At 35.7% G+C, this 15599-nt stretch overlaps 1 protein-coding gene and 1 long non-coding RNA gene across 4 annotated transcripts; one reads left to right on the top strand and one right to left on the bottom strand.

Annotated features, from left to right (window-relative positions):
- Positions 1 to 310: 310 nt before the first annotated feature.
- Positions 311 to 1552, bottom strand: LOC108459669 (uncharacterized). Its single transcript, XR_001867398.2, has 3 exons — positions 1329 to 1552; positions 950 to 1118; positions 311 to 832 (listed from the first exon to the last, which is right to left on the bottom strand). It is a non-coding gene; the product is annotated as an uncharacterized LOC108459669 (long non-coding RNA).
- Positions 1553 to 4885: 3333 nt separating this feature from the next.
- On the top strand, positions 4886 to 13446 carry LOC108460415 (lysine-specific histone demethylase 1 homolog 3-like). Of its 3 annotated transcripts, XR_008281576.1 has the most exons (10): positions 4891 to 5103; positions 5237 to 7164; positions 7504 to 7645; positions 7786 to 10086; positions 10215 to 10308; positions 10434 to 10801; positions 11303 to 11983; positions 12072 to 12146; positions 12514 to 13004; positions 13097 to 13446. XR_008281576.1 is itself a non-coding variant. In XM_053026964.1 (9 exons), exons 2-9 carry the CDS (start codon positions 5468 to 5470, stop codon positions 12577 to 12579), a joined length of 5424 nt encoding a protein of 1807 aa, XP_052882924.1. In that variant the 5' UTR covers positions 4886 to 5103; positions 5421 to 5467; the 3' UTR covers positions 12580 to 13446. The 3 variants fall into 3 exon arrangements, 2 of the variants coding, with proteins under 2 accessions (XP_052882924.1, XP_017615388.2); XM_053026964.1 differs by having other exon boundaries at positions 4886 to 5103; positions 5421 to 7164; positions 12514 to 13446; XM_017759899.2 differs by having other exon boundaries at positions 12514 to 13446.
- Positions 13447 to 15599: the final 2153 nt, after the last annotated feature.

Raw genomic sequence — 15599 nt, 5'->3', positions numbered from 1 at the left:
GGCGACCCATTAATTATCCAGATTCTTTATTAGCTTGTGTGTTGAAAGCAAAGTATTATTTGAATTCAGATTTTTTAAATGCAGAGTTAGGAAATATACCTTCGTATACCTAGAAGAGTGTGTGGGTAGCAAAGGGTCTCTTGAAAATGGATTGTGTTAGAAAGTGGGGTCGGGAGAAAGGATCTCTAGTTGGGGAGACTTGTGGATTTCGGGGGTCTGTGGAAGATAGGTTGAGTAACACCAAAAATAATGATAACACTTGATTAGTCTCATATTTAATTGATGCAACAAATAGAACATGGAAGGCAGATTTAATTAACAATACCTTTAGTGTGGATGTCGCAAGGAAAATTTTACAGATTCCCTTGGCGATGGCCAGTCACGAAAATATCCAAATCTAGAGAGGTGAGTCTTCCAGAGAATTTACAATTAGAAGCACCTATAAACTATTACAATAGGGTAATTTTGCTTCTAATAATAACTTTATACAAATCGGGCTAAAGGAATTTTACAGGAAATTATGGAATCTAAAAATTCCCCCGAAAATTAAAATTATAGTGTGGAAGATTTCCTAGAATTACATTCCTACATTAACTAATCTCAGATACAGGAGAATCGCAGTGGCAGTATCTTACCCTAGATGTCACGGGCCAGAGGAGAATAAGAACCATATTTTTCGAAACTGTCTTACAATAAAAGAGGTGGGGAACTTTTTAAATCTATCTTGGATCTTAAATAATATGGACCAGGGTGTTTAGGATTGGCTTACCTGGGTTTTTAAATCGGGGACTAGTGAGCAGTGTAGGCTGTTCTGCTGTGGATTATGGGTGCTCTGGACATCAAGATACCAGTTAGTGCATGAAAGCAGAAACACGTCTGGAAATGAGATTTTGAAATGGATTCTTAGTTATGTAAAAGAATTTGATGGTTTGGAGGCGAGAAAACTTACCAATATAGTTGTAGAAGAGCACTGGAAACCCCTACCTAGTACGAATTTGAAAATAAACTTCGATACATCTTTCGACAGTCATTGGTCCAGATCTGGTTCTAGGTTGGTAGTACAGGATGTGGGGGTGGGACTTTGGCTTCGAAAACTGTACTTCATCAAGCAGTGCCCTCTCCGTTCGCAACAGAAGCACATGCATGTTTACAAGCCATTCAGTTAGGAACTTTCATGGGTTTCACTTCAATAATAATTGAAGGTGACGCTAAGACAATAATCAAGAAGTGCAACTCAACAAATCCAGACAAATGAGCAATGGGGGCGTTAATTAGAGATATTCATGCATAAAAAGAACATTTCCAAGGGATATTTTATCAGTACATACCCAGATCGGCGAATCTACTTGCCCACACCCTAGCCCAAGAAGCTCTGAAAAAGGAGGATGAACAACACATGGTGGGAGGTGTGGCTGACTATGTTCATCGCGAAATGGTGAGAAGAAGAGCTCGACATCCGAATTGACAAAGCTTCAGGAGGGTTTTGCACAAAGGATAATAGTAACAGAAAAGTTTTGAGAATTTTGGAAACTGCTACTTTTTCAATAGCCGGAACATTAACCGAATTAATCGATCTTTCAAAATTTTTAACTGTTAATCGAATCGAAAATTTTTCGATTAATTCGGTCGATTAACCGAATTAACCAAAAATTATATGCTTTTTAATTTTTAGTTAAAATAAGTATAAAATTAACCGAATTAACCGAATTAATCGAATTACCCGAATTACTTAAATTAATCGAATTAACCGAATTATTTGTATAAAATTATATGTTTTTTATTTTTAGTTTTATTTTTAGTTTTAGATTTTTATTTTTATTTATTAAATTATTTGTAATTTTTATGATTGGGTTGGGTAATTGGGTTGAGTTGGGTACTTGGGTTAATATATATTAGATTGGATATTTGGGTTTATGTTGGATTGAGTTTGAGTGAATAGTGAGCTATTTATATATTATAATTTTATTTATTAATTTTTTCGGTTAACCGACCGGTTTCGAACCGAATTAACCGTTAACAGAAAACTCAAAAAATTATTAACAGACCCCGACCAAATTAATCCAGTTAACCAACCGATTAACCGAATTCAATCGATTAACCGAATTTTTTCTGTTTTACCTAAATTTTGCAGACCTGCAAATGAATGTTGTCGTGATTGACTGGATATTTGTGTTAAGAGTTTCTTTAATCTGTTTTGTTTTTAAGGACCTTAGGCTGAGTCTGTTTTGTTTGTTTGGGCCAACTTTTGTTTTTAGTTTTTGACTGTGATTTACTTAGGATTTTGGGTTGCGCCTGGTTACTTATAAGGCCAGTCTTTTAGTTTTTTCGTTTTCTTTTATAATAATATATCCAGTCCACTATTTATCAAAAGAAAATATAAGTTACATAAAATAATTATATACCCTAAACTTTAAACTTTCATTTCAATAATATTATAAATTAATATATATAATTTATCTAAAATTATTATCATTAAAAAATTTAACACTTACTTAAATATTATTATAAATTAGAAACATTTATAGAAACAATAAAAGCATTAAATATATAATATTTATAATACTTATTTCCAAAAATCTATCATATAAATTAAAATGAAATGAAAAACAAAAATATAAAGAACCCTAATTACATATATAAAGGATTGGAATTGGACCCATCAAAGGTGGAAGAGACGTTGATAGAATTAAAACCAAGCTTTGATGATTGGATCTGCTAGAGTTTTGGGTTGATCAAATGAAGTTTTTGGGCCGAGAGTTTTCCTTAATTTTTGGACAATTTTTTTTGTTTGACAATGATACCCTATTAATTCCTAATGTCTCATGTATTGTGGAGTTGATTTTATATATTATATCAATTTACTTTTGAAATGAGGAACATCAACAAAAAGTTATGTACAGAAAACCAACTTAGATTTACTTTGTTTATCGTCCACTGAAAGTATGAATGGATTATACAGTGAAAAGTTGTACAATGAGATTTTAGGCTTTTTTATATTTTTTATTAGAAATTTATGAATATTTTATATTTTTTCTGCATATTATAATTTGAAAATGTAATTTTCATAATATAAAAAATAAATTATGAATTTTAAATTTTCTTTCAAAAATTCCGATAATTTAAAGATTCTAAAATTGCCAAATTGATATTTTAATTACAATTTAGGGAGTAAATTAATTATTAAACTTGAGTTAATGCACTGTGTGTTCAACTCGTTAGTAAATAATTTGTAATTTTCATCATTAAACGATAGGAAAAAGAAAACCCTTACTAATCATTTGGTAATTATTGGTATACAAATCTATCCATGAGTCATGTCCACTTTAAAAGAAACTAGTCTTAAGCTTGAGCTAGCTTGGTCCTCCCATAAAACTCATTTATAATTTAAAAATAATAAAAACATATAACTTTATGCTAATGTTTATATATTTTTATAATTAAATTTAAATAAAAAATATTACTTAATTTAAATTTGTAGTTCTATCGACTCAAAGATAAAAAAGTTGTTGTCCAAACCCAGACCAAAGTCAAGTCAAGTGGAAGGAGCCAATTGGGGACAAAACTATTGGTATAGAGCTTATCTAAATATATTTTAGGAATACTAATTTAATGGTTCATGTGAATGTCTATTTAGGTAAAAGTATTAGGGAAGTCTATGTATTTAGGGGAGGATTGTATTTCAGCTCTTTTATTGAAAAAATAAGTAAATTAGCCTTTATACAATTTAAAGGGTGCAAATTAACCCCTTCGTTAATTTTTTTTTGTTAAACGATAATGTGGAATGTTAATTTAAATGGTTAATTACTAATTTGGTCCATGAACTTTAGTTAAAATATTATTTTGAAACTTTTTTAATTCTTAACAATAATTTTAAAAATTAAAAAATCTTAAAATAAAAATAAATTATTAAAATATTAAATATAACACATTTTAGATTACAGGCGCCTTTCATGGTGGTTCTACAACATTTTTAAGGGAATCTATTGGAAATGCAGTATTTTTTAGTGTGTATGAATATGTTCGTTATTATATGCACTTACAGCTAAATATGTGGTTCATCTGACCATAACAATTTGGAAGATATGGGAATTGGAATTCTGGGTGATGTAGCTGTAAACATTCTAACATTCTTGTACATTGATTTTTCAATTTTAAGTTACAATATGGTCTATCTGTATTTAGTTTTATTCTTAATTTTTTTTTTTTTTAGTTTTGATAAACTATTTTAACTTCAAACGTAACAAAAATTATTATCGAGACCACTTTAAAGAAAAACTCTTCCACAAATTCTTTCAAGTTTTAAATTGAATAAGATGTTATAAATTAGCACAAAAAGATAGATAGCAACACGGCGGAGGTTTTATAACAATCAAAATACTATTGAAACTAGATTACGATATTCAAATTGTTTCCTCTACCGGATGTCTGGACTTAGAGGATGCTACACACGCCTGGGTCCTACTATAGTAAAGAGCTTTTCTTGCTAATGCAGTTGTGATTCTCACTTGAGAGCTTTTCCTACTATACTAAGGAAGCTAATAATTAATTCATCCATCTAGTCACAACAAACTTTTTAACTTTTTTGAAGTTATATAATTAGTCACCACATAATTTTGATAATTTTAGTTATTTTAAGTTTTTAATTGTTTAGAATTATTATTAAGAAAATTTTAAAAAATTAAAATTATATTTTAGTTATAATTTAGGTACCAAATTAATAACTATTAAAATTAACGTTCCCTCATCATTGAGAAAATTTTAATGAAATGGTTAGTTTGCACGTTTTAAATGTATAAAAATTAATTTATTTATTTTTTAATAAATAGATCAAAATATAATTTATTTCTAAATATAGGGTTTTCTCTATACTTTTAACTGTGTATTTAAAACTTAAGAGATATGTGACTCAAATGGTTAATTTTGAATAGTTACATGATTAAATTGTAACTTTTTAGAATTGAACGATGAATGTGTAAAGTTATAAAGGAATGAGCATGGGTGTCTAAAAGTCTAATTCCAACAACAGCGACCGCTAACGTGCGCCTCTCAGTCTCCTCGACAAATTCCATTATCGCCAACATTTCACTGCTATTCGTCCCTCAGGTCTGGTTTATTCTCCAATCTCTGTATCTTTACATATTTCTTCAGGCCATATTAGTTATTTTGAAAACCCTAGATTTTCCTTTTCTTTTATTCTTTTTGAAATCTTATTTCCTCATTGGGTTACGTGCACTAGAGGGAGAGTAGGACCTAGGCATTGAGGATACTTTGTGGAAAACTCATTAATCGGAGGAAACTCTATCCATATTTAGTGTAAATAGAACATTTTGGTGAATATTTGTAAGGATTTGCTGAGGCTTGGAACTTTTTGGTTTTGGCTTCGGGACTTTTGGCTTATGGCTTTAGTTGCTTGAATGAAGGAATTTTTATTCGAAATTATGAGCTTCGGGCTTTTGGTTATTGAGACATGGAAAGTGATGACGGTTCAAACTCCAAGGCAGGTCCACAATTGCAATTTGATTTGGGGAATAATGTTGAGCTAGGGCTAGAAAAGGTTACATTACAGAATTCTTTGAAACTTAGGAACAAGAAAATGGATGGTGGTGGGGGCTCTAAGAAAAGACTAAAAGTAACAGCGGTGGAGGTTGATGTTGATTCAGATGATGATGAGCCCATTTTGTCCTTGTTGAAGTTAAGAAAACCCAAGAATCCTAAAAAGGATAAGGCTGGTTTGGAAGGCAGCGCTGGGAAGTGCAAGAAGGTTGAAGTTAAAGCAGTTAAAACTGAGGGCAAGAATGAGGAGGATTTGGGGGGAATGAATGATACGTTGGCCAGCTTTAGAAAGAAGTTAAAGGATCCCAAGAAAGATGTTGATCCAGGAGCAAAGAGGGAAAGGGATTATTCTTTGAATAAGTCTGTGGAGGGTGGTGTAGTTTTGGATGGGAAATCTGTGTCGAACACTGGTGTGAAAGGTCAGGATATTGGTGAAGACAGGTCTGATGCGGTTACTGATACAGTTTTCGAAAGAAAGCATACAGGGAAAGTAAGGAGAGCCAAGTTTGATTCAAAATCCAAGCCCATCGAGGTTGATGCTGAATCCAGAGCTAAGCTAGAGGAAGATCAGAATGAGGGAGGTTTGTCGCCTGAGGGTGGTTTGAATCAACATTCTCACGAGGCACAATCTGATTCAGTGAGGAAATCTTGCCCAATTACGAGTTTGAAACATAATTGCAAGGGTTCCCATCATGCTTCTGCTTCAAAGAATCCTAGCAGAAATTATGGTGATAGGTCTCATTCAGATTCTAGTTCAAGCTTCTCACATTCATTCTCCAAAAAATGCAACACAGCTGAGAATCAAGGATTTGGCCATAGTGTGTGTCAACAAGAAAGCATTTTGGAACCAGGTGACTTAAATGTTCAAAAGGGTCCTTCAGGGGATCCATGTAGGTCACCTAAAGTTTGTGACAAAGAAAAATATGGGCATTCCAACATTGAGCTCAGGGACAATTGCTCAGCAGTTGACCAGAGGAATAAGCCAGAAAGTGGAGGTTCACGACAAACTAAACATAACCTGTTACCGTCTGTTGTTGATTCACTGAAGATGGAAGAGACTTGCACTGATGTTCCAAATGCTTGCGCTGAGGAAAACTCTTTAGAAGACTCTGTTCATCCCAATGAATTTGTTGCCTCCATTCAGAGGTGCAACTCTGCTCTCCGTCAACCTTCTGAAGATGCATGCCATGGTGCTTGTGGTCCCAGCCATGATACTCTTTTCATCAGCAAAGAGGCCAATGTTGATTCTCCCACATCAACACCTGATGAAAATGAAAGTTTTCATGAAGATGCAATCTCTCTCCCCAGTTCTGAAATCAAAGACAGTATGTCATCAGCTGTACAGCGAGGTGGGCGCAGTATTAAAAAGCGTAGACATGGAGATATGGCTTATGAAGGGGATGCTGATTGGGAGAATTTGCTAAATGAGCAAGGGTTTTTTGGAAATCAACAGTTTGCAGACAGTGATCGTTCCTTTAGAGCAAAAGAGAAGTTTGATGAGGCAGCAGTATCATCTGGACTGAAAGCTCGTGCTGTGGGACCAGTTGAGAAGATCAAATTTAAGGAGGTCTTGAAGGGTAGAGGTGGGCTACAGGAATACTTGGAATGCAGGTTTGTGAATATTTATATAATTTTGTTTGCTGTTTGTAATTGTTATGAATGTTTATGAGTATGGATTCCTTTTTTATGCTCTCATTCTGTTTTTGTTTTAAACTATAACTATTAATTACATTGAGACCTTGGGTGCCAGGTAGCATCTTTTTGTAGTAATTTTATTTTTTGTGATCTGTGGTTTGGCATCTATAGTATTCATAAACTTTAAGGATTTGTACTGGTCACTTTCTTTGATAGGAGCTGATATGATCGCTAGTTTCCATTGTGCTGCATTCAGATTTTCTGTTTTAAAAAATTATGTTTTCTTCAATGGAATTTAATTTCTTGGTGCTGCAGGAATCATATCTTAGGTCTTTGGAGTAAAGATGTTAACCGCATTTTGCCTCTTGCTGAGTGTGGTGTTACTGACACTCCTTCAGAGGGTGAACCACCCCGAGCTTCCCTAATCAGGGAGATATATGCATTTCTTGATCAGGGTGTAAGTGTTTGCTCTTGAATGAGTGAAAATTTATCCATATGTTTGTTGATGGATACTGTTTTTTTTTTTTTGAATTTCTCTAATTTTAGTACCCTTGTAAAGTATGTTGATCTTGAAGTTTGGATAACCTCTCTTTGCAGGGTTACATAAACTTTGGAATTGCTTCAAAGAAAGAAAAAGCTGAGCTTAGGGTTAAGGATAACCGCAAGCTTCTAAAGGAAAGAAAAAATTATGGCAATTCTGTGGCCTCTGTTGCTGATTCAGAGGATGGAGTTGCCTTCATCCTTGGCCAAGTCAAGAATTCTGAAGCCTCAATGGATGCAAAGATCAGTGTTAGAGTTGATGATGAAAACCAGGCATCTGAAGCCACAATACCTGAAGTGTTGGTTGATTCGATCACATCAGAATTACCTTGCAGAAAAGAACAAAAGGAACACCCAAGTGATAATTGCCAGCAAAATGGCAGCATCAGTGCAAAACTAAACCCTTTATTGATTAGTTCGCAGGTTCCAAGTGCAGATCTATCTTGTGATGCTATTGACATGGGAATAGCCCCTGTAGTAACTCCAGAAGAAAGAAATGACTCACATTATGTTCAGTCTGCAACCTATGATAAACCTGATGGGAATCATCAACTGCAGGGTGATTCAGAGGTCAGAAAGAACATCATAATTGTTGGAGCTGGTCCTGCTGGATTGACTGCTGCACGCCACTTGAAACGTCAGGGATTTTCTGTAGTTGTACTTGAGGCTAGGGATAGGATAGGAGGTCGTGTTTATACTGATTGCTCCTCTCTTTCAGTACCTGTGGATCTTGGGGCTAGCATTATTACTGGAGTTGAGGCTGATGTGTCAACTAATAGAAGACCAGATCCATCCTCATTGATTTGTGCACAGTTGGGGCTAGAGTTGACTGTGTTGAATAGTTCCTGTCCTCTTTATGACATTGTATCTGGTCAAAAGGTTCCTGCTGATCTGGATGATGCTCTGGAAGCTGAATACAATAGTCTTCTTGATGATATGGTGTTTCTTGTTGCTCAAAAAGGTCAAAAAGCAATGACAATTTCTCTTGAGGATGGTTTAGAATATGCCCTAAAAAGGCATCGGATGGAAGAAATAGGAGCTGATATTGAAGAAATAGAATCACATTCTTCAGTGGATGCTGTCTATGACTTGAAAGCAAGCAATGGAAAAAAATGTTCTGAAGGGGAGATTTTGAGTCCTCTTGAGAGAAGGGTTATGAATTGGCACTATGCCCACTTGGAGTATGGCTGTGCTGCTCCGCTTAAGGAAGTGTCTCTTCCCAATTGGAATCAAGATGATGTTTATGGCGGCTTTGGAGGAGCCCATTGTATGATTAAAGGAGGTTACAGTAAGGTGGTTGAGTCTCTTGGAGAAGGACTTCTGATCCACTTGAGCCATGTAGTCACAAATATTTCATACGGCCCGAAGGACCCTGGGATTGATAATAGTCATCATAGGCAGGTCAAAGTTTCAACGTCAAATGGCAGTGAATTTTCAGGAGATGCTGTGCTGATCACTGTGCCACTTGGTTGCTTGAAAGCAGGAGCCATAAAGTTTTCTCCTCCATTGCCCCAATGGAAACATTCTTCCATACAGCAACTTGGTTTTGGAGTACTTAATAAAGTTGTTTTGGAATTTCCAGAAGTTTTTTGGGATGATACTGTGGATTACTTTGGAGTGACTGCTGAGGAAACAGATAGTAGAGGCCATTGCTTTATGTTTTGGAATGTCCGAAAAACTGTTGGGGCTCCTGTTCTTATAGCCTTAGTGGCTGGTAAGGCAGCTATTGATGGTCAAACTATGAGCTCATCAGATCATGTAAACCATGCTGTACTTATTCTCCGAAAACTTTTTGGTGAGGCTTCAGTTCCTGATCCTGTTGCCTCAGTTGTAACTGATTGGGGAAGGGATCCTTTCAGTTACGGTGCTTACTCCTATGTTGCCATTGGAGCATCTGGAGAAGACTATGATATGCTGGGCAGGCCTGTTGAGAACTGCTTGTTTTTTGCTGGAGAAGCTACCTGCAAGGAGCATCCTGACACAGTTGGTGGTGCAATGTTGAGTGGACTTCGGGAGGCTGTGCGATTAATTGACATATTTACCACTGGAAATGATTATACAGCTGAAGTAGAGGCAATGGAGGGTGCACAGAGACGATCAGAATCAGGAAGGGATGAAGTTAGGGACATAATTAAGAGACTTGAAGCAGTTGAACTTTCTAATGTCTTGTACAAAAACTCTTTGGATCGTGCTTGGGTTTTGAGCAGGGAAGCTTTACTACAGGACATGTTCTTTAATGTGAAAACCACTTCAGGACGACTGCATCTAGCCAAAACATTGTTGGGTCTCCCAGTTGAATCCTTGAAATCCTTTGCTGGGACAAAGGAAGGGCTTAGCACACTCAACTCATGGATGCTGGTATTATTGCTTTTCATGATTTATTATCCATCCTTGGGTCCTAAAATGAATTTGTTCTACTAATGCATATATTTAGTGGCACTAAATAATGGCTTTGATGTTTATTGTGTTCATATTGAAATTTATAGGATTCGATGGGGAAAGATGGGACTCAGTTGTTGCGCCATTGTGTTCGTCTTCTTGTGCTTGTTTCAACTGATCTACTTGCAGTTCGTTCATCAGGTACTTGTTTATTGTGCTACCGTATATATTTTTCCATAATGTACTTGCACAGTATGTGTGAAGTTTTTCTTTGTATGTTAAAATAAAAGTGGCTACAATGACTTTTTTATTAATAATTTTTTTAGGCATAGGGAAAACAGTGAAGGAAAAAATTTGTGTGCATACAAGTCGTGATATACGTGCTATAGCAAGCCAGCTGGTTAGTGTTTGGCTTGAAGTCTTCCGTAAGGCAAAAGCTTCTTCAAAGAGAAAACCCCTTAAAGATACTGCTTCAGGAAAGCCGCCTCTACACTCACAACATGGTGCTTTTGAGAGTAAACCAAGCTTGCAGGATCCATTTCCTGCTGGAAAGCAGTATCCTTTCTATGCAAAAGAGAATGGCAAATCGGTTGATATGGAGGTGGAATCTGTCAACCAAGGAATGTCAGAGGAAGAGCAGGCTGCCTTTGCTGCTGAAGCAGCTGCCCGAGCTGCAGCAAAAGCAGCTGCAGAGGTAGGTCTTTCTTGTACCCTTTCTACAGTGGCATATTGATATTGATGCATGGTCCTTAAACAACTGTTCCTTGAATACCACCTTGTAGAAGGCTTATCTGTGTTTTCGGATGTTTGGTTTTATCTTGTTTCTCTTCAACACCAAAAGATTTATAGAGCTTATACCTGTTTTGGTGTTAGCTTTTTCAGCATCAGCCTTCTCATATAACCTTTTAAGAGTATGTCATGAAGGCTTTTCTACTGTTAAAGAATTGAATGAATGCGTTGTTTTCACTTTTGATCAAGTTGATATCAAAAGTTGATAGGCTGATAAAATATGGGATAACTTTGTGATAGTATTTGACATCAATTTGAAAATGCAAAGAGTTGCCCAGCGGTGTAGTATAATCATATTATTCATGTAAATTTTGATTTTCATCTTCAATAAAAAAAATTCCTTCTTTCTTTCCTACTTTGTTGATGGACTTGTGCTCATAAAGAGATTAACTATTGTACTTCACAGGCACTTGCATCCACAGAAGCCAACTGCAACAAATTGCTGCAGCTTCCTAAAATTCCTTCTTTTCACAAATTTGCCAGAAGGGAGCAATATGCACAAATGGATGAAGGGAAATGGCCTGGTGGTGTTTTAGGAAGACAAGATTGTATATCAGAAATAGATTCTAGGAACTGCAGAGTCAGAGACTGGTCTGTTGATTTCTCTGCTGCTTGTGTTAACCTTGACAGTTCCAGAATGTCAGTAGATAACCTGTCTCAGAGGAGCCACTTGAAGCTTAGAGAATACTCTGGAGAAAGTTTGGCTGTGGACAGTAGTATCTTCACAAAAGCATGGGTTGAGAATGCTGGTAGTGAGGGGATTAAGGATTGTCATGCCATTGAGAGATGGCAGTCTCAAGCAGCTGCTGCTGATCCAGATTTCTTCCATCCTACAAATTTCAAGGATGAGGAAGATTCAAATGCTAGTTCAAGGCAAACAACCTGGAAGCATGATGGACGAGCAAATGAGAGCTCCATCTCCCAAGTTTCTGTAAACAAGGAGCGATTTGAAAATCATCCCCATGGTACTGATCGTATTAAGCAGGCTGTCGTTGATTATGTTGCATCATTGCTAATGCCCCTTTATAAGGCAAGAAAAATTGATAAGGAGGGATACAAATCGATAATGAAGAAAACTGCGACAAAGGTTTTTCTTCTCTTTTATTTTCACTCATTAGTTCTCAACTTTTTTTGCCTCTTTCCAGTCTGGTCATAGGCTTTTGTTCTTGTACCAGGTAATGGAGCAGGCAACAGATGCAGAGAAAAACATGGCTGTTTCTGAATTTCTTGATTTCAAGCGCAAAAATAAGGTATGCATATGCATTTCAAATGTTCTGTTTTAGGTTTATTATTTACCCAGTCTGCCTATAGACCTGTTGGTTCATCTTTTCTTTTTTGTTTTCCTCCCCAATTTTAAAGATTCTCTGAGGCACGCTACTGGCTTTATAATTGCTATTGAGATGATACAACCAGGGATTTATTGCTTTTGTTAGGCTTCATTTGTACATTAAATTTGATTTATGATTCTTATTATTCTGATTTTCTTTTTCACAATCACTTTAACAGACTTCCTAACAAAGTTGCTAAACTAAATAGTTCTTGCTTCCCCTCTTTTAGATAGCTAACCTTGATGCATCATTCTTAAATAAACTTAATTTTGCATGCTTTTGAATGCAGATTCGCCCCTTTGTAGACAAATTGATTGAGAGGCACATGGCAATGAAGCCAATCATGAAACCATGATGGTGTTAAGGATTGACTGACTGGTTATGCTTTATTGGTTGCTTCTCTGCAAGACCTATAAAAGCCTCTCTCTGCTTAAGTTCACTGCCTTAAATTATGGTGATGCTGGAAAAGAGTTATACAATCCACAGTTCATGATTCAGGTGTCCCTGGAACGAAAAAACATGATTCAGTGTTTTACAATCTGGATTGACCCTCAAAGGAAAGAAAAAGTCGCCCAAATTGAAGCCTTGCTGCAAACTAGGTCAGAAGCGGTACCAGAATATGGTAGAAGCATTTTGGATGCTGAATTGGTTTCTTTATTGTAAATGAGATCAATGAAAGTATTATGGTCATCATCTCTTCTGGATTGTGGGAAAACTTATTGGCGTCGAAGATGACATCAAGATCCTTGTATTATTGGCACAAAGACATAACTTCAAAGGGTGGTAGTCAAGATTCGAAATTTAATTCTTGGATTCCCACAGATTAGATATTACTTGTCTTACTTGTCTCTTTTTTATTTTGATGTGTACAGCTTAGAATGATGACAAGGATACAGAGATCGTCTATCTGGGAAATACTTCAACATTATCCTGATTTTTTAATTGAGCATCAATTGCTAACTTCAATTTCTTTCTTCAATTCTTTGTTGAAGGAATGATGTTTACATGGATGGAATGAATCTGAGGGGCAGTTGAACTGCATGCCATCAGCACACATGAAATATATATATTTTCTTCATTCCATGATAGAAGCCTTGGAGCTATTTCCTATATGACATTTACATTGAAAATTGCTTGTATCATCAGTTTTGAAATTGTAAAGCAATTAGCATATTAATACTGAATAGCTATCGACTGCTGGGTAAGTTATTAGTTAGAGAAATGCCCAATGGAATGCTATTGCTGGCTGTTTCAATTGATATACTTTGTGTGCAGAAGGTGAATGGAACATCCTTTCCATTTCTGGGTTACTTGTTCATTGAATGCATTTCAGTTGCTCATGCAAGCCTTAGATTCTGGTTTTCGCGGCTACATCAACAACAAATACTGCTCTCTCACCGCAGAAAGGTTTCTTCCCAACCGGGTATGGTTGTAGCCAAGGCCAGCCTCGTTCGATCCTCATCATCATTTCGACAGAACATGCTTTATTTTCACCGCAAACTTTGGCAAAACCTGCTTAAATGTCTTCCCTGTTGCTTTTTAAAATATTTAACACAAACCCTATTGCTGAAAGCAAGTAAATCTTACTGAAAGAATCGATTTCAATAGCAGGATACAACATCAAGGGAGGTTCTCGCCTTTTATTATTTGGCTTCATTTTCTGTTTCCTTCATAGATTTTTCTTAAATTACTACCCTGAAAATTGTTTACAATTGATTTCTACTTTCAAAAAAGAATATTTATATGAGCTTCTCTTTTGCCTCATGCTTGTGAAATCCGTTTCCTTTTTTTATGTGAATCATCTGTCTTTTATGAACCCATTGTTTTATTTTCAAACTCTGTAGTAGAAGAACAAGTGTTATTTCTTTTAGGGTCTGGGTCTATTCTTTCAATATGCATTTTTTAAAGTAACATTCTTCTATTAGTTTTATTTTAATAATCGGCCAAATTCATAATCAAGTTTAATCCAACTTTAAATTAAAATAAATTCTCTTAACATTATTTTCTTCATCCACAAAACTTGTTAAAGTCTTAAGAGCACTGAATTTCTTACCATTTGACACAACAAGAATCCACAATCCTCCTTAATTATGATTTGCTTGCATACCCAACATTATTGACAAACCATTAATTTTAGTCTATAATTTGAAGTATTAAATTTCAGTGGATTTTTAATTCTATAATCTTATCTAAAATAATAATATATGTAAATAAGAATCGAGTTTAATGGATAATCCATAAATTAATTTACATATTTAAATGGTGATGATGATTGTATTAAATATAAATAGATGAAAAGGTGACGAAGTAAAACTTAACTCATAACAATCATGGTGTTTTCCTCGACTTATTTCTGAAGTTATATTAAAAAATAATCCTTAAATAAATTAAATTATAAAATAAATTAACAGGAGATACAATTCTAGTATATATATTATAAAATAAGCAACTGCTAAATTGTAAGAAGAAAAGGAAATGATATAGTAAAAAATAATAATAATAACGCTGCACTAGAGTATCTGGTAAGGAGGCTATTCGTTCTATGAAGCTGCTTTTTCCAACACTGACACTCACTTTCATCATTTTCCTCTTCTTCAACACCACCCTGACCCTCCATGCATTCCTTCTTCCTCCAACAAACTTTGATGCTTTTGAGTTGCTCACAAGCAAATGCAAGCCTCAACGCCTCCCCTACTGATTCAGGTTTTGGAGGAATTATCCACTCCTGAAATTCCTCCTCAGTCCATCAACAATTATGTCTTTCATCAAAATTTCTGAGATCCCATGGTCTGGCCATCTCTGTAAAAGCCATTGCAGTCTCAGGAAATACGAGCGAACACACTCCTCACTGCCTTGATTCATCATGCCAAGTTCATTCCTCAGCTGCTCTTCACTTGGGTTTTACGATACGCCTGCAGAAAAGATGCCTTGATTTCTGCCCAACCCAGTGAAGGGTATGGTTCTATGTGTAGATCATACCAAAGACCAGCCTCATTGTGTAGGGTGACTGGGAAGACCCTCATCATCATTTCAACAGATGATGCATTATTTGCACGGCAAACCTGCTTAAATGAGTCACTGAGCATTGCTTGGGACTGCCATGAGACCTTAAAATATGAAGTGGCGGAATTGGAGAGTGAATTCAAAGAGGGGTATTCTTATTGGCGTTGGTAACGGATTGTGATTTAAAGTCGGAAGCATGATCATCATAGTCATAGACACAGTTCTCATTCTCTGGTTGTTCCAACTCATCTCCAGTGGGAGAATTGTTGTGTGGTGGGTGCAAGTGGCCAAGAGTTGGGTTCTTGTTTTCTTGGGCAATTTGGTTTTACAGACGGAAAATAGTAATAACTACCTCTTTCAGTCGACAAAAAA

This window comes from Gossypium arboreum, chromosome 4, assembly GCF_025698485.1.
Source record: "Gossypium arboreum isolate Shixiya-1 chromosome 4, ASM2569848v2, whole genome shotgun sequence".
NCBI lineage: Eukaryota > Viridiplantae > Streptophyta > Magnoliopsida > Malvales > Malvaceae > Gossypium > Gossypium arboreum.
Note: the sequence above shows the minus strand (reverse complement) of the source record. Positions and strands in the feature narration are given on the sequence as shown.

Bases quoted from the DNA above. Each gene is read 5' to 3' on its own strand.
- LOC108460415 (XM_053026964.1), top strand. From the start codon at position 5,468: ATGGAAAGTGATGACGGTTCAAACTCCAAGGCAGGTCCACAATTGCAA. The intron at 7,165-7,503 runs GTTTGTGAATAT...TTGGTGCTGCAG, and splicing joins CAGGAATACTTGGAATGCAG to GAATCATATCTTAGGTCTTT. The intron at 10,087-10,214 runs GTATTATTGCTT...TGAAATTTATAG, and splicing joins CACTCAACTCATGGATGCTG to GATTCGATGGGGAAAGATGG.